The sequence below is a fragment of the Zeus faber genome (assembly GCF_960531495.2).
Source record: "Zeus faber genome assembly, chromosome: 14".
Classification (NCBI taxonomy): domain Eukaryota; kingdom Metazoa; phylum Chordata; class Actinopteri; order Zeiformes; family Zeidae; genus Zeus; species Zeus faber.
Window position 1 is genome coordinate 6058791 of NC_137200.1, and position 18803 is coordinate 6077593.

The 18803-nt window shown below is 44.3% G+C and overlaps 1 protein-coding gene across 1 annotated transcript in view; it reads left to right on the forward strand.

Moving 5' to 3' along the window:
• Positions 1 to 18803, forward strand: part of rapgef6 (Rap guanine nucleotide exchange factor (GEF) 6) — a 142756-nt gene that overhangs the window by 99815 nt on the left and 24138 nt on the right. Inside the window, 7 exon segments of the mRNA XM_080014441.1 lie at positions 391 to 555; positions 3306 to 3413; positions 3832 to 4035; positions 4624 to 4732; positions 6129 to 6375; positions 11820 to 11977; positions 17390 to 17630. Of these exon segments, the coding sequence (XP_079870567.1) occupies positions 391 to 555; positions 3306 to 3413; positions 3832 to 4035; positions 4624 to 4732; positions 6129 to 6375; positions 11820 to 11977; positions 17390 to 17630 (1232 nt within the window).

The following is an 18803-nucleotide window of genomic DNA, read 5'->3' on the forward strand; positions in this document are numbered from 1 at the left end:
CTTTTGGTGCCTTTTTTTTTTTTTTTTTTGTGTGTTTTTTGTCCTTACATTTTGTGGGCATGCACCAAAAGGAACCTCTGTCTCTCTGTATGTATGTCCTTCAATTATCTCGACAACCGTTCATCCGATGTACTTCACACTTAATGGGTGTATTAAACGGGCATGTGCTGGTGTTGAATAATTTTCGATTTTCAAACAGTGTAGCGAGGCCAAACAGCTGCCAAAAGCCCAAATCAGAATTAAGAATTAATCAGAGTTATTTCCTCATTGGTTAGAATAAAACAAATCCACCTCGAAAACCAACTGCTAGTATTTTGCCGTTTTGCAGTCCTTGCATCAGGAAGTTCTTCTTTACGAAGGTGTGTGTGTGTGTGTCCCCCACCCCTCCAGGGAACCCCAGAGCGTCTGATCATGCACCTGGTGGAGGAGCCCTCGGTTGTGGACCCCACCTACATCGAGGACTTCCTGTTGACCTACAGGACCTTCCTGTCCAGCCCCATGGAGGTGGGAAGGAAACTTCTGGAGTGGTTCAAGGTCGACAGCTTCCGGGACACGGTACGTGTGTGTGGGTGGGGGTGGGTGCAGGTTTTCCATCTGCATTGTGCGTTTATCGGCCCGCAGGGTCATTACTAGCGTTTACATGTCTCAGAAGAAGCTCGCGCCCCGGATGCCAGCAATCGATGCAACTTCAGCCAGCTCAGCTAAGCTGTCTCTGATCCGCTTGGACCGTCAGCCTCCCGCAGACCAGTGGCCCAACAGCAGATCCGTCATGTGCTGCCGATAACCTTTGTGGAGAAGTCACTCGGCCTCTTCGTTGTATTCTCCCGGATCCGCTGTGGGAACAAGTGCGCAGCGCAACTATGTTACGGCCGGAGCAAATCCATCACAATATCTGTTCAGTCTTACAGAATAATGTGACATGGACTGTATGGCAACGATGTATGCTGGTGGTTCTCTACCTTTTTTCCTTCCACGGCACACTTTTTACAATGAAATAATCCCACCGCACTAGACCACTATCCTGTTTCTTCCTCACAAACATGTATAACTGCTTATTATTATGGCCTACTAATAAAAATGAATTAGTACAGCGTTGCAATTTTGATCTTGCAACACGAGCACTAATTATTTATTTAGCCATTATTTGTTTATTGTAATTGGAATTTGACACAGTGGTTGAAAAACGCTGATGTAGGTGAGAGGAGTTTATTCATGTAGGACTTTCGATACACTAGGCCCAATTCAAAGTGCTTTAAAAACTGTGTAAAATACATTACTTAAAAGCAAAGAAGGACATTGAGATGCAATTAAAAACAGGCTTACACACTTAAACATGGCAAACCCACACCCACTTAGTTAGGACTCAAACCCTGTACTATAATATCAAACTAAAACCTCTCGTTTTTGGAATAAATCGTCCTATATTGTTTCAGAGCTCATATCCTGTGACTATTTTAGACTACAACAATGTGTATCAATGTGTGCAACGTGGCTGTACAAAAGTCTTTGGGAGAGAGCAAGCGAGGACAAGCTCCCTCTCATCTCTCACTCACCCAGTATTTATCGACGGCCTGTCTTTCTGCAAAGTTGCCGCTGTGACCTTTTTGCTGAGGCTAGAACAACGCTGGCGTTAACATAGAAGCCAGAAAGCTAAATACAGGAGCAGCATGGAATGTCGCACATATTGACTAAACCATTAGGTTCCTAGTGAGAGTCAAGGACATGTTTAATGGAGGCATGGTTGTGGAAAACTAGGGAAATTAAGCAAGGTTGTTGCTCGGAAGTTGACAACAATTTTAATTCAAACGTCTTTTGGCAACAATCAGGCTTTTATCTCCCTTTTGAAGCTTGTGCCAAATGCTGTGGCCACATTTCTGAGTAGGCATTAAAAGGAACCAAATATCTCTCTGATCATTTTAGGGCTCATTATGAAATGATTCTATTTTTTTATTAATGGGCAGTGGGGAAACCTCCCCACCTGTATCTCTGGATGTCACCCCCCCACCCCAATGATTGATAGGCACCCAAGGCGTTGCCTGAATGTTTTTGCCAGTAGGCCTTTTTTAAAACAGCCACAAGAAATGGAATAGTTCATTTTTTTGTATCCGATAATCTGGTGCTGTTGAATAGTGTGTGTGGGTGTGGGTGGGATATGAGGCAGCAAGTGAACAATCAGTTCTTGAAGTTGTTGTGTTGGAAGCAGGAAAAATGGTCAAGCGTAAGAATGATCTGAGCGACTTTGACAAAGACAAAATTGTGAATGGCGAGACGACTGGGTCAGAGCATCTCCAAAAGGGCAGGTCTTGTGTTGTGTTCCCGGTGTACAGGGGTTAGTACCTAACAAAAGTGGTCCAAGGAAGGACAACCGGTGAACCGGTGACAGGGTAATTGGTCATTGCCGCCCAAGGCTCATTGATGCGTGTGGGGAGCAAAGGCTAGCACTAGGACGTTAGCAGCAGATCCTTTAAGTCCTGTCAGTTGCGAGGTGGCGCCCCCATGGATCGGGCTTGTTGTTCCAGCACATCCCACAGATGTAGCTACTAGGCTTGGGCGTTCATGCAAACTTTCAATCGCTGGGGGACAGCGATCGCCAATATACGATTTTATAGCAATAGCACTGGAAAGCAACGGTGAACCCCACAGTTTTTTTTGGAACAGTACGGAGCGGCACAGTCCCTTAACTAAGTCGTGTTTACAAAATATTTTTTCATGGAGGAAACAAAAGAAATAGATACATCTGAAATAAAAACACAGACACCGGAGCCGGGAGTGACTGCATACCTGCTGTTTATCGTAATGAGCAGCAGGTATGCAGCCACTCTGATCCCAATCACCTAGATCCAGATCAGGTATGGCTGCTCAACCCAGACCATCCCCAAACCACTGTGATCTCCCCCTTCCAGAAGTGCAGGATTTATTATGTAGAGTGAAAGTATTGACACAAAAACATCTGGTTTTTACTAAATTAAGTCCATTGCTTTCCAGTGGAATGGACCTCATGGTGCTCTTTATATCAGGCACATTTTCTTTAAACATGAATGGCCATCGAGCTAGCGGATTGTCTGGGCAACATATAATCATGAGGAATGTGTCCACGGCACACCTGCGATGTGTGCACAGTGACGCCCGTGATCTGCGTTCCGCTCTGTTGCTCCCTTTGCCCAAAGCGGAGAAATGGCTAGAACCAGGCTTTATTCTTGTTACTAAAACTAATTTCTGACCACTTTACTTTGGTTTTGAAAACACTCTGAAAATAACTTTGACGGGAGCTCTAAAACAATGTATGCTCTAACTTTCGTCTCCAGGTGACCAGAATAGTGCTGCTCTGGGTCAACAACCACTTTAACGACTTCGAAGGCGACCCGGCGATGACCCGCTTCCTAGAGGAGTTCGAGAAGCACCTGGAAACCACAGTAAGAACAGAGCTCTCATCATTTTTTTTTTTTTTTTTTTTATTTAGATCGGGGGAGGGTCTTGAAAGATGATTCACAATGGTTCAGAGCTACTGCTACGTCTTCTCCTCTCCTCTGAAATGCAAACAATCCAGAGGTTGCACAGCTGAGGTCAAGGTTCCTCTTTCCAGAAGCAATTTTTCGAGGTCATAAGAAATTAAATCTTTTGCTTCATATTTTGTGGAAATCAAAAGGGAAGAGGGGTTTGGGGAGTCCTATCTTCCGAGTTAATTAAAAAACAAAAAAAAAAGCTCTTTCTTTACTTGCTCTTGTGTCCTTTAGCCTCAGCCAACTGGGTGCTAATCAAGCACGATAACATTCACACATCGATAGACTACGGTTTCATCCGACCTCCTATATTCCTCTGTTTCCCAAGCAGAAGATGAAGGGCCACCTGCGGTTGCTGAACATTGCGTGTGCGGCCAAGGCCAAGTGCCGGCAGATCACGCTGCAGAAGGCGTCAAGGGAGTCGCCGCTCTACTTCAGCCTGCAGGGCGGCAGCGAGCGCGGCTTCGGCATCTTCGTGGAGTCCGTGGAGCCGAGTAGCAAGGCGGCCGAGGCTGGGCTCAAACGGGGGGATCAGGTGAGAGCGGCGGGGGCGTCATGTCGGGGTACGACCAGATAGACTGCCCGTATTACCAGGAGGATTTCAACCCAGAACTGAATGGTACATACCTTTTTAAAGTGGGCATCCATCCATCCGTCCATTCCAAATGGCAGCATTTTTTTCTGTTTTTATTTTTTCAACATCTATCCCCACAGCTTTTTTTCACTTCTTGCACATGCCTGATCAGTGCTTTCTTGTCGGGAAAGGTGTGGGGGACCAACAATGGAAACAGCGCATTCAAATGTGCATAAATACATTGAATGGCTGTCTTTAAAATTTGCAGCTAAAAAAGTATCAACTATGAGATTTTTCAACAAAACAATGAAATATAAAGACTCGAGTAAGCCATTTACTGTCTAGCCATTACCTTTCTATACATCATAGAAAGTTTCAAGGCCAATAATTAAGTTATGATACGTTCTCTGGGTTGTTTGTAACTGAACGACAAGGATTAGAAAGAATTTACCAAAATAAGCAACATTAGATATGCATTTCATTGTCAAAGTGAGAGTCGTTTGATTGCATGTACTCTGTTCTCATTCTACCTTCTCTCTTTTTTTTCAGATCATGGAGATTAACGGTCAGAACTTTGAAAACATCTCCTACTCCAAAGCGGTGGACATTCTGAGGAACAACACCCACCTGGCCCTCACCGTCAAAACCAACATATTCGGTGTGTGCGTCTGGTTCTGTGTCATCCAGCCTCTGTCACTCAGTCTGCTGGTGTGTTTGTGTGTGATGTGGTATGGAGGCTGTTCTTTAGATTTATTTGAAGGGTTGTTAACTGTGTAGTGGTGGGAAATCTTGTAATCAGTTGATTGCAAAGTGCCAAAACATAATGAAGTTCTCAAGTTGTTATTTTTATTATATATGTGTTTATTTGGCTGGTGTGATACTCAATTTGACACCAGTATGTTCCTTTAAGAAGGGTATCTTTCTGGCTCGCTTGGTGGCGCTGCCACGGCAGACTTTTTACAATTAGACAATCCAACGGCGCACCACTGTTCTTTTAATTGCTAAAAATGTCTCAAACACAAAGAACCGTGCTCATCATTATGATCTACTAACAGGTAGTGGTGCAAGACTCTCGAGTGATTCATTCGTAGCAAACATCTCTTTGACTCAGGAGTCGGGAGTCACTCGGACAAAACAGTGGGTGAGCAAGTTCATCTTTGACTCACAAACTGAAAGTAATTACTGAGGGCTCTATTAAAGTCCAAGGCAAAAAAAAAAAGGGCAAAGTATTTGGCACGATTCCTATTGAATGTGACTGATTTACTCACTCTGATTAACTCTCTCACCAAAATAAATAATTTTGGCAGCATGAAGTGATTTTTGTGAGAACTCTGTTCACAACTCTGAGCCGAACCGACTCTTCTGTCTCTCGTTCATCGTTCAGGAAGTCCTCACTCACCGTGCGTTACACTGAGCCAAACGAACGAAAATCCAGCGACTCTTTTTATTGAGCGAGTCGTCAAGAAACCTTTCATCACTACGTAGAGTCATCGCTTTCAGAGTGAAACTTGTTCCGGTGAACACAGAGCTGCTGTTCTCGCTCGAAATGATGAAATGATGAATTAGTGCAGCCTTGCAATTTTGATCCTGCAACACTTTCTGGAAGCATTTGAAGTGGAATTTTAAACACTTTCATGGCACACCTGGCGAGCTCTCACGCGCAGTGATTGGAAAACACTGGTGTAGTGGTATGTCCGTGAGGCTCTTTAGAAGCATGAAGTTCGAACCAAACCGGACATCATGTCTGCAAGCCCGCCCATTTCTCTCTCTCTCTCTCTCTCTCTCTCTGTCTCTCTGTCTCTCTCTCTCTCTCTCTCTCTGTCTCTCTGTCTCTCTCTGTCTCTCTCTCTCTCTCTCTCTCTGTCTCTCTGTCTCTCTCTCTCTCTCTCTCTCTGTCTCTCTGTCTCTCTCTCTCTCTCTCTCTGCCGTCGTTCAATTCCCTTCTCTGTCTAAATGCTTTACCATGCCCCCAAAATGCATTGAAGGGCATATTTCACGCATTTGACCGATCCGTCTTTCCTTCTAATCGCTCCCTCTCCGGTCTCCGCCGGCAGTGTTCAAGGAGCTGCTGAGCAGGATCGTGCACGAGAAGAAGAACGGCGGGCCGCACATCCCTAAGATCCAGGAAAAGAAGGGGGGCAACCGCTTCTCCATCCCCGACCTGCCGGGCGACATGGAGTTCCCCACCGACCACAAGAGCACCAGGAAGATGAAGGCCAACACCGTGTCGGGGGGACGCAACAAAATCCGCAAGATGCTGGAGAAGACGCGCTTCAGCATCCTGCCGCCCAAGCCCTTCAGGTGAGGGAGGCAGGGGTGGAAGGGGGATATTCTTCTTTGAATGAATGAATAAAATGTGATGGATGGATGGTTAGATAGATAAATGGATAGATAGATAGATAGATAGATAGATAGATAGCAAAGATAGACAATTACATTTATGGTAGAGCAGATAAGAGATGAGTACAGTATGAGTTTAAATCAAGTGAGAAAATAAATTGAAAGAAAAACAAAATAAAGAATTGGTCAAAAAAAAGACCCGGAAAAGCAAAACCTGCCGTAACCTAATGAAAATAGACAATAACCAGTGGCATAAAAAAAGGCCTAATGAAGTATTCACCATCATCCTCTTCATAGTTTATTTACACTCGTTTCAGTTTTGGTTTCTCTTTTTTCTTCACCCCATTCTGTCGCTCCCTCATTAAGGTCCACGTAATGTCTTCTGTTCCCCGCTACACAGTAATTACACTGTTATCTGTCGACATATAGCTCTGCGCACTGCTCCGCAAGTCCAACCACACGCACACGCACACACACACACACGTACACGTACTGTCTTTGTTTTACTTCGCTCCTCGCCCTCTCTTTCATCCATCACACACACACACACACACACACACACACACACACACACACACACACACACACACACACAATTCAGCTCTTTCCCTCTCTCACCGACTCACTCATTCATTCATTAACTCTCTCCCTCTCTCCTCTCTATCTCCCCCCTCCTCGCTCATGCTCATTCTCTCGCTCCCTGCCTCTCTCCCCCCGTCTCTCGTTCTCGCCCTCTCTTGCTCTCTTTGTACTCTCGCTCACTCTCTTGCTCTCTTTCTTGCCCCCCCCTCTACATTTCTGCAGTGATAACACTGCACACGCGCTCCCTCACCCATGATCCAACACGGTTACAGATGTTAAAAATACTTTAATCCCTCACAAAGCGTCTTTATTGCCTTTTTTCTTTTACCGTTGCAAAAAAAACAAAACCCCTTTGATTCAGTTTAAAACAGGCAAATTAGGACCAGCGTCAGCCAATCAGGCTCCAGAATCAGTCTGTTGAAGTGGTGCTACAGAGTAGATGGCTGACAAGATGCATAAACTCCATGATAAAAAATATAAAAACGTGTAAATTAAAACACAGTAAGAAATAAAAAAACAAATAAAAAATATAAAATTAACATAAAAATGTAATAAAAGTGTGTTTCTACCAACCACACAGCAGAATTTCCCTTGAGGTCTATACATGTACTGAAAAACATGCGCAGGTTCGCTGCCTTGCTGACGGGCGCCCTAGCAGAAAGCATGATGGGAAATGCCAAGGCAAAGCCAGGTCGTTCTGGACAAGGTTAAGAGTTTTTATGTGACAATAAAAGTCAGAAAGTATAAAAGGGTCATTTGGATTTGACTGAAGAAAAGATCTACGTGTGATTGCTTGTTGGAGGTGTGTGTGTGTGTGTGTGTGTGTGTGTGTGTGTGTGTGTGTGTGTGTGTGTGTGTGTGTGTGTGTGTGTGTGTGGGCGTGGGCGTGTGCACGCCCTTCACTGCTGAGTTACAGTTCTGATTCCTGAAAGCCGGTGCTCAGCTGTTAGCATATCAGAAACAGGAACACAGGTGATGGCAGCTGAGCTGTCCCCTGATGGTGCCCTGACCCCGCCCCTTTCACATCCTGCTGATTTAATCTGGAAAAAAAACACGTAGAGAACAGGGCTGTTGAAAAGATTAGTTGATGATTGTCATACTAATAATTGCAGTGCAGTCGAGAAAGAGATACAAATTAAAATAAGATTACAAAATTACAAATATGTGCACATCTATCTATCTTGCCTCACAGCAAGAAGGTCCTGGGTTCGATTCCCGCCTGGGGCGCTGTTGGCACCGTGCTCCGGTGGGTTATCTCCCAAATTGGAGCCTTTCTGTGTGGAGTCTGCATGTTCTCCCCGTGCTCACCTCACGTCAGTAAGGACCCCCCCCCCCCCCCCCCCCCCCCCCAAAAAAAACATGCACACATCATCATCTGACCAGCGATGGACACTCATCACCAGGTCCCCGGGCATGTCCACGTATGCTGCCCACTGCTCCTGGCTGTGCCCCCGGAGGAAGGACAAGCCAAGGATGGGTTAAATGCAGAGGCCTCATTTCACCGGGCACCATCCAAAGCATGTGCGTGCGTGTGTGTGTGCAAGCATGTGTTGTAGTGTGGTGTGCTGTGTGACAAATAAAGATTGTTCTTCTTCTTCTTCTAACACAAATAACATGTATTACTAGGCTGACTAGTGAGCCCACAATGGGGAAGTGGCAGTTAGACTACAGTAAGTACAAGTTAGAGTATTTGGGGCTTTACCGATAAAAGTCATACAGTAGTAACATTAGTCAAAATTAACAGACAATAATAGAGTAATGGCAGCAGTCACCAACCAATGGCATCCAGTATTAACAACAGTCAGTGTGATTAATAATAGTGTAATAATACATATCCACCACATCCAGATAGCCATGTGTTGGTATTGAACACTGGAACATAGCATACAAAATTTAATTTTCCTAAATTTTCCTCAACTTTTCCAACATTGGCTTAAAATTCCCATTAATTTGGGTGGAAACATGGATTTATATAATCAGACATTTTTGCTGAATTAGATTAGGTCAAACCATTGTACGTTCATATGTTACGGCCAAATGTCATCACCACATCAGGAAAGAAAACAGGAGTGCCATGAGCACGTTTTACCATAAGCTACATTAAAAATAAATAAAGATAATAATTAAGAGATTCCATACTGGCCTTATCGTAGTACACCCCTCTCAAAGGTGTAGAAATTCGGTCCGTCTGCAGTCGACAAGGTCACAAGGTACAGCGTCTTGAAATGCCCGGGGGCTTCACATGACATTTACAGGCGGTCGATAAACCCAGCGCAGCTTTTGATTTTTAATTTTAAAAAACGTGACCTTTTAAGTACGCTTTAGTATGGAAAACATAACCCAATACTGTACTCCATCTTTCATAACATAAGTGATGCATTATTATTGTGAGCGGTATCAGACGAACGGAAGGTCACTCCTAAGTCAGTGGATTCTCAGCGTGGGGTCCGGGCACCCACCCAGGGTCCTTCAAGAGGCTCCAAGGGGGGTCCCCAGCTAAATAAATAATAGTTAAACTTCAGTTATTTCATTTACTCTTACCGGAAGTCCTCCCTCGTTCACTGTGCATTGCACCAACTGCTTCAAATGGACGAGTTGGATAATCAAATGACTATTTACTAAGTGACCCGTGAAGAAGCCAATCTCCTAATAGTCGAACCTTTGATCATAATAGTCCACAAAGTCCACTCTCTGTTCAGCTTGTTCTGATGAATTTGAACACAGAGCTGCTATTCTGTCTGGAACTCATTCATTGGTAAAGCCATGACATTTTCATCTTGTAACACGAGAGATCATTTCCATTCATTTATTGAATACAATTTTCATTGTATTTATTTATTTCTCTTAACATTTTCATGACATACCTGCGGAGCTTGTTCAACCACTGTACTTAATTTCTAACCATAAAAATTTCTAACCATAAAAATCTTCCCAGATCAGTGATCCCAGGCACTAAATCTTATTAACTGTGGTCCGTGGCCTAATGTGTATTAGATTCAGGGGAAAAAGCTTGAGAGTAGTTCGAATTAAAGTGCAATGCTGTGTAAATGTGTTTATTCTTCCCATTGATTGATTTTGTCCAAACATTTAGTGCAATTTGTATGAGTGTGTTTGTTGCTGCAGCTTGGGTTCAGACCTTGTTTTGCTCACTCTCTCCCCCGCCGCCGTTTGCAGTTTGCTCTTCTTTCTCTTCGCTCCTTTTTGCCTTTTTGCCACGCTTTCTTTCAATGGTGTGTCTTTGTCTTCCCCCCGTATCCCGTTTGTGCTGCTTCAGGGGCCTATTTGGGTAAGACCCCGCCCCGACCTCCAGAACCACCCCCCACCAGCTCCCATCCCATCCCCGTCCATTTAAGACCAGCACACACACACACACACACACACACACACACACACACACACACACACACACACACACACACACACACACATCTGTTGACCTTCAGCAGAGGACAGCAGTGGTCTATTTAATGCTAATTTATTCAATTCTTACTGTTCCTCCACCTTTTCACTTCTTTCACTTTTTTTCAATGTTTTTGAATAGGAAAAAAACCCCAAAATGTTTTGTTTTTATTTCCCTGGTGTTATCAAAAACATATCTATTCATTCATCTAAATCATTTCTTTTTCATCTGCACTGAGCATGGAGGCAGGCCACGTGCAGCCTTCATGGCTTAGAATCTGTCTATACCTTTTCAACATGAGGTATTTTTAACATTTGATATCAGATTTTTGTTTTATTGTAATCTTTCTTTAATAACAAATATATACAAATTTTAGCCATATTGCCCATCACTTTATGCTTTACACATTATTACAAGCATGCTATAGTACAAAATGTTCGTTTTATTGGTTCCATGGAAACCTCCCAGCTCCGCCTGTTCAAACACGCAGTGTTTGATTAAAATAAAATGTGAACCACAGGCGTCTGCGTTTATCAAGGGTTCTCTCTTTCACAGTTCAGACGACTTTGCTCACATGTTTTCCCCCTTTTGGGATACAAGAGACTTACAGCAGTGGTCGTCCCCCCGTCTCGCTCTCCGGTGCTGCAGTGTGCATTACACAGGCTTTGCTACAGCCGAGCTCCGTTGTGTTGGTGGAAGACCTGCACTAATCCACCACCTCTCTACTCTGCCACACATACACACACACATTCTTGCACTGGTATCAAAGTGAGGTCCGAGTAAATACACCTGGTGTGTGAGGACCCATGTTTCTGGTGCACTTCTATACCAAAAAGTAGTAAATTCTACTCAGAAGTATTGTAAAACATGTATAGTAAAACAAACACACAGCAATAGTGTCTTATTATGCGACTGCTGGCCCACGGTGTCACTTGTTGGTTCCGGATTCATTTTGATTTCTACGACTTTTTTTTCCTATGTAGATATCCAGCGTCACTGTGTGTTGCTGTTGCTGTGTTTGTTTGTGGGCGCGTGTGTGTTTGTGTGTTAAGCCCGTCCGTCAGTACGGCAGCCATTCATGAAACCTCCTCATGGAAGAATTCCAATCAATTTCATCTCTGCATTTTAATTGATTAGTGGTATTGACTTTTGGGTTCTCTCGCAGCATAACACTGACAGTTCTTTTAAATTTGCTTTCCCAATTTAGTTTTGGCGGTTACTAGTTTTCCAAAAATAAAAAATAAAAGGCGACTACTTTTTCTCCTAAAGAAAAACTCCTCATAATATGTCTCCTGTGCTGCAGATCAAACACCTAAAAGTCAATTTTCAGAGGAACATTGAACCCTCTCGTTCCCCAATAAAATCGAATTTCCCCTTTCATCTTTCTTTCTCTCTTCCTCTCTTCTCGCCTCCTCTCGTGCAGCGATGGCGGGATGGGCCAGTCGCAGGACGACAGCATCGTGGGGACCAAGCAGTGCCGCCACAGCGTGGCCATCATGCCCATCCCCGGCAGCCTGTCGTCCAGCAGCCCCGACCTGCTCCAGCCTGTCAACAGCATGCTGGACTTCTCTAACCCCGCAGGTGAGGGCGGGATGGATGGATGGATGGATGGATAGAAAGTAAGATGATAGATAGACTTTATTCATCCCTGGAGTGAAATTGCAGTGTCACAGCAGCTTACATTAAAGATAGGCAATGATAATAAAGTAATACCTAATGGAAAAAAATAAATGGCGACATGCAATAAACCTAAAAAATCACATGTAGTTAGAGAAATTGGAAATATACAATAAACCTATACATTTAAAAATATTAATATAACCTAAAAATTAACTGAAAGTTAGAGAAATTGTAAATATAAAATTAACCTAGAAATTAAAAATATAGTGGTGGTGGTATAGTGCGTGGACTCCCTGAGAAAAATAGTCGAGAGGAAATGTAGTGCAACGGGGTGTATAAAGATCAAATAAGAGGGCCAGTGCGGGTGTCAGCTCTCAATGGTGCTCCCCCTGTTTCCGGGGGGGGTTCTCTCCTCAGTCTCTGTCGGAAGTGGAGACGCTGTTGTGCTCTTTTGGCCAGAGACGTGCAGTTGAGTCCATTTGAGGTCCTCGGCAATGTGCACACCAAGAAACTTGATGCTTTTGACCTTCTCTACGGTGGAGCCATTGATGTGCAACAGAGTGGTCAGCTGCCTCCTGAAGTCAACAACCATCTCTTTTGTCTTGTCAACATTAAGAGAGGTTGTTATCGGTTCACCGGATCTCCAGCCGCTCCACTTCCTCTCTGAATGCCGACGTATCATTGTTGCTGATGAGACCTACCACGTTGTGTCATCAGCAAACTTGATGATGCGGTTTGAGCTGTACTTGGCAGAACAGTCATGAGTCAGCAATGTGAACAGCAGTGGACTGAGCACACAGCCAATGTAGTGCTGCTGTAGGTGTTGTTTCCAAACTGGACCACAGCATTCTCATGTACAGTAGGTGTTTGTATTGTCCAGGTGAGAAAGGGCCAGATTGAGAGAGATTGATTGCAGATTGCGCCGTATGCAAACTGGTAGAAGTCTAGTGAGGGGGAGAGCCTGGTTTTCATATGGCCTCTCGAAGCACTTCATTGTGATTGGAGTGAATGCTACAGGGTGATAGTCATTGACGCAGGACCCATTCAGCTCTGGTATGATGATGGTGACCTTGAAGCATGCCGAGGCGACTGCCTGGTTTAGGAAGATGTTGTAGAGTCTACAAGGACCTCTGCCAGTCTGCACATTCCCTGAGCAATTTTGGCCAACATATTAGAAATAAAACAGCAAAACTCTGATCGCCCATCGCTTCCAATGCATTTCTTCCAGGAAACGCCCTTTGCACTCCTCGTGCCAAGTCACAAAAGCAAGCTAACCATTTATAGTGCTTCGGAGAACATGAAACCACATTATCACAATTTAATAAAAATCTATTTTTGGAATTTAAATATTTGAATCTTGGAAGACAAAATCACCATTCTTACATGAATCAATTTTTTCCCCGCACTCCTAGCGACTGGCTACATCAGCAAGTGAATAGATGATGTTACTGTCTCAAAGTCCATCACTTCACAAGCCAACCAAAAGCCATGGCTGACCACTGTGCACGCACTGCTGAAATCCTGTAATGTTGCCTTCAAATTGGATGACAAGGCAGCCCTAGAATATAGAAAATTTTGAAATATTCTGTACAGTAAACCTATAAATTATAAATATAACCTACAAATAAACAATAAACGAAATAATGTACCTAAACAATACATCTTCAATAAGAATTTGGTAAAATACAATAACCTAATGATAATCAATATAGATAAACCTATCAATGAACAAGAAAAGCTTTGATTTGCAATTCTCTCTCCTGCTTTTTCTCTCTCCCTCTCTTTTTCTCCACCTCTCCATTCCTCCAGCAGCTGCGATTTTAAATTGATGTTCCTGTGTAGTCATGTGGTTATTTAGATATCACATAGATGTTTGAATATATTAATATCTATTATATATATAGAATATATTAATATAACTATCATGAAGAGCAAAAAAATAAACTGATGTTTTACATTTCTCATCAATGTGGTTTTAATATCTCTCTCACACACACACACACACACACACACACACAGACACACACACAGAGACACACTAAACTTTTCCTTTGTCTCATTTGTTCAACCTGTTCCTCTTTTCTTCTTTCTCAATGCTTACCAAGCCTTGGGACTCTACTGTAAGTACCACTACCCACAATGCACTTGTTTGCTTTGTGTTGGACTGCTGCAGCACCCTGCATTTTAACTGTGTATTGTATGTGAGCTACTTCCTGCTATAGCCACGCTACTGCTGTGTGTGTGTGTCTGTGTTCTGTTTTCCACCATTGCTCTGCCTTGGTGTGTCCCCCCCCCGCCCCTCTTCTCTCGCCTCTCCCCTCTCCCTTCCCTCTCATCCTTTTCTCTTCTTTTTTCCTCTTCTCTCCCCCTCTCCCCTCTCCACTCACCCCATCTTCTCTCCTCCCCTCTTCTCCCCCTGTGTTTTCATCCCTTCCTCTCTTTTCCCCCGGAACGTTGTGTGTGATTTATCCCCTCCTTCTCAATGATGGAGTGAACGGGAAAAGCTTTGGCAGGGAGGAAAGGGAGGAGTGGCAGAGTGCAGGGAAGGGAGGAGTGGTGGTGGGGGAGTGTGTAGACTTCCAAATGCTGCGTTTGCAAAAAAAGAAAACCTCGCCAAAGAAACCAACCTCCCCATCCCACTCACCCCCAGTCAAGTGTTGTTTTGGGGGTTTGTCTTTGTTTTCCTCCCTTTGTTGCTATTGAACAAAATATGACGAAGGGTTGTTTTTCTTATTCTTATTCACCTTTCAACCCAGTGTCTATCCATCATTTCTGTGCTGTGGGTGGTGGAAATTCCTGGCAGGAGTTTAGGATGTATAAACTATGTGATGCTTGTTGGAACTGTCCTCCAGTGTTCAGGTCAGATCAGATTCAGGTCACTCCCACACACAAACCAGAACAGGGTTGGGAGATTAGTTGTTGCAATACCTTTATATTATTCCACATTTAAGAATTCCACTCTATGCCTCTTATCAAATGTGGAATATGCTGTCAGAAGAAGAAAACCTTAATGACCTAATCTGAAATAATCTAATCAACTTTCATTTAGACGACATTGTAAATGATGGCATGACGAGCATCTCAATGCATGCAGGTGTTTCTCAACAGGGCCATGTCAGGTTCAGGGATGAACATCGACAGGGATCTTACTGTTAATATTATGATATTTTATGATGTAAATGATATATTATGGCGCAGTTTTGCATGGTTTAATCAATATCTGCCTATATATTCTATAGTCTATCGATATCCGGACTAAGATAAATTGTAAACTAGGAAGTCCGAGACTTAAGAAGAAGTCAGCTCCTTCCGTCTGGTCTTGGTGCTGGTCTTAGTCCAGATCGACCTGGTCCACCTGGAGGCCCATATCCATTCATCCAAAGATAAACCTGCCTCTAACCTTCACTTAGACCTAGATATTCCTTCTGGAAATTAGATTCTTTAAACCAAGACTAGGGTCTGAGGCAATTTTTAACCCATGACTGAGAGGCCATTTCAGTTTGTCCAGATTAAAAGTGTGATTTATTTTAAAGCTGCTTTCGCACACACACTGCAACCCTGATATTACCTGGACTTTACCCGGAAGAGCTGTATGTGTGAATGCAAATGTCTGAATCAGTTGGACCGGGCATTAAAAGCACTTTACCCAGCCAGCAATTGAGTACAAAGTCCACGTAATATCCGATGGAGCGCTTTGTGTGAACAGAGCAGATGATTGTCCAGAGAATTCACAACGAGCGAGTGGGCGTGTCACGTGCTGATGACATCTCTATGCGACTGGCGCATGATAGACACGTCATCAACACGCCCACTCGCCGAGAGTGAAGTAGGGCCATTTATTGCCATAACATATGAGAAATTTCAAATGGCAATGGATGTCTTTTTAGGCTGTCATAGACGCCCTCCCCACGCCTGAAAAGGGGAGTGTCATTGGTTCCAATGTGATTGGGTAAAAAACAGTAGAGAAGAGCAACTTAAACAAACAACATAAAACTGTAAAACCTGGCAAAAAAAACACGCCTCATCACCCAGCGAGACTCGGCTCCCTCCGTTCCTACTTTAGTGGCTTGGAGCCTGCCGGGAGTGTGGGGGTTCTCCGCTGTGGTCCCCACACTCAAAACATTTCATGGTCCCCAATGCAAGAAAAAAGTAATTCACTTCTCATCTTTGAGGATTTCTAAATGGTATATGAAATTATGGAATAATAGACAGATATTCCTGTCTATGAAGGCACCAGCGTCCGGAACTTCAACTCGCGCCGTATCGCACAGGAAAAGGGGCCAAAATGTGTGGGTCGACCCGGTTGTCGTGTTTACATCAGAGTTGATCAGAGCCGGAGCCGATAAAAACCTCTGTCTTTTGCAGGGTCATTCAACCCGGGACTGAAACCCAGGTGTTAACTTCCCCACTAATGACAAAAGCTGGATGCTAGCGGGTGTTACCGAGTTTTTGTCGCAGTGAGAAAAGGGTATAATTGTCTCCCAGCTCTCTCCGGCTCTCAGCTCCCGCTCTTTCGTTCACTGCGTCGTGAGGGATGGGACGCGGTAGTCATCCACACGCAAACAGGGTGCTCTCTAATGCGGTGTTTCACTCCGGGCTGAACCCTGTTCATTATTTAGCGTGCGGAGCTCTGTTGGACTGGAGCGCACGCGACACTTGGAGCCTCCCGCCTCTATCTCTGGGAAGGGTTTATTTCTCTTATTTTGTCACTTACTAAAAATGTGGCCCAACATGTAAGATGACGATGCTGTTGTGGCTCAGGGTTTCTTGAATTTATGGTGTATGTGTCTGTATATCTACCTTTGTGGCCCTTTGACCCTCCAGCTCTTGCCGTACCCTTGTATCTATTGGTTAATCTGTCCGTCTTTGTCCTCGGGTATCGACCTTCCCGTGCATCTGTCTGTTTTCTGCTCGCGTCCCGCCTGCCGACCCCACATGGACCAATCAGTTTGCATCAGGAACCTATCAGAGGTTCCCATTGGCGCTGGGATTCCTGGAAGGGAATTTTTTAAAACTGAATTCCAAACAGTGGAGAGTTGGGGACTTTTATCCTTTTAGTCATGTAATATTATACGTTGTACAAATGTATGAAGGCTGTTCATTGAAGCCCACATCCTTCTAAAGCTGTCTTTGGCTCTTTCTATTCCACGGACAACTGAAGTTAGCTTTTGACTACAAGGCAAAGTACTTGTTTTTTCGCACGGCGTTATGGAATATAAAGTCAAGAAGTTTTAATCTTGCATGAAGAATTAGAACCCTGCTTAAATGCAACTCTGTTATTAAATCAACCAGTTAAGTTATCTTTTCTCTCTCTGTCTCTCTCTCTCTCTCTCTTTTCTCCCCTCCCTCCCTCGCTCCTTCCTCCCCTGCCAGACATTCCAGACCAGGTGATCCGGGTGTTCAAGGCGGACCAGCAGAGCTGCTACATCATCATCAGCAAGGACACCACGGCCAAGGACGTTGTCTCCCACACCGTCAATGAGTTTGGCCTGCTGGCCTCGGCTGAGACCTACTCCCTGTGCGAGGTGTCGGTCAGCGCCGAGGGGGTGATCAAACAGCGGCGGCTGCCCGACCAGCTCTCCAAGCTGGCCGACCGCATCCAGCTCAACGGCAGGTGAGGATGTAACAGTTGAGTCCACATAGTCCATTCAGTCCAGTAGTCCATTTAATCAGTTTTTCTGCTCCAATTCTTCAGCCAACCTGGTCATTTCACAGTAGCTCTCTGTTTCAATTGCCATAGCAACCGCCCCTCGTCTCCATCCATATGACCTTTATCCGCTTTAATTTCCTGCGGCTCCGCAGCTCCAGACTTCACCACCTAAAGTTGGTGGAAGATCAGTACCGAGTCTGGGACTTAGCCTGTCATATCTGTGACTCCATTTGTGACAGAATTTAAAATGAACAAAAGCTGCTTACCAAACTAGAGACCAAAGACCGCCCACTGTAATTTGGGCTATTTGATTTTTTTTTTCTATGATGCTCCTTGTTGCAATGCAGCATTACATTGATGCCACAGTCGCCAATATATGTCTATGACACGTGGCTGATATTCAACTGGTGTTGATATCACATGTTCAATCACCGCATGTTTCAATGTCACAAACCATCTTTAAATTGTGATATACTGTATACACCAATCATTAAAACCACCAATATTGTGTAGCTACCCATTGTGCCGCCAAAACAGCTCTGACCCATGGAGGCGTGGACTCCACAAGACCTCTGAAGGTGTCCTGTGGTATCTGACACCAAGATGTAAGCAGCAGATCCTGTAAGTTCCGAGATGGGGTCCCCATGGATCGGGCTTGTTGCTCCAGCACATCCCACAGATGCTCAATTTGATCGGACCTTAACCCCGGCCATCCACACGATGTAGAAGAAAACGTGATTCATCAGATCAGGCCACCTTCTTCCATTGCTTAATGATCCCGACCTGACACTCACGTGCCCATTGGAGGCACTTTAGCATGGGCACACTGACCGGTCTGCAGCTATGCAGCACATATGCAGCAAGCTGTGTTGCACTGTGTGTTGTGACACCTTTCTATCATAGCCAACATGAACTTTTTCAGCAGTTTGTGCTACAGTAGCTCTTCTGTGGGATCGAACCAGATGGGCTAGCCTTGGGCGGCCATGACCCTGTCGCCAGTTCACCGGTTGTCCTTCCTTGGACCACATTTGGTAGGTACTAACCACTGTATACCTGGAACACCCCACAAGACGTGATGCAAAATGCCGTTAAATAGGTTTAAAATATATCATAATATCTATATTGGGACCTCCCTCC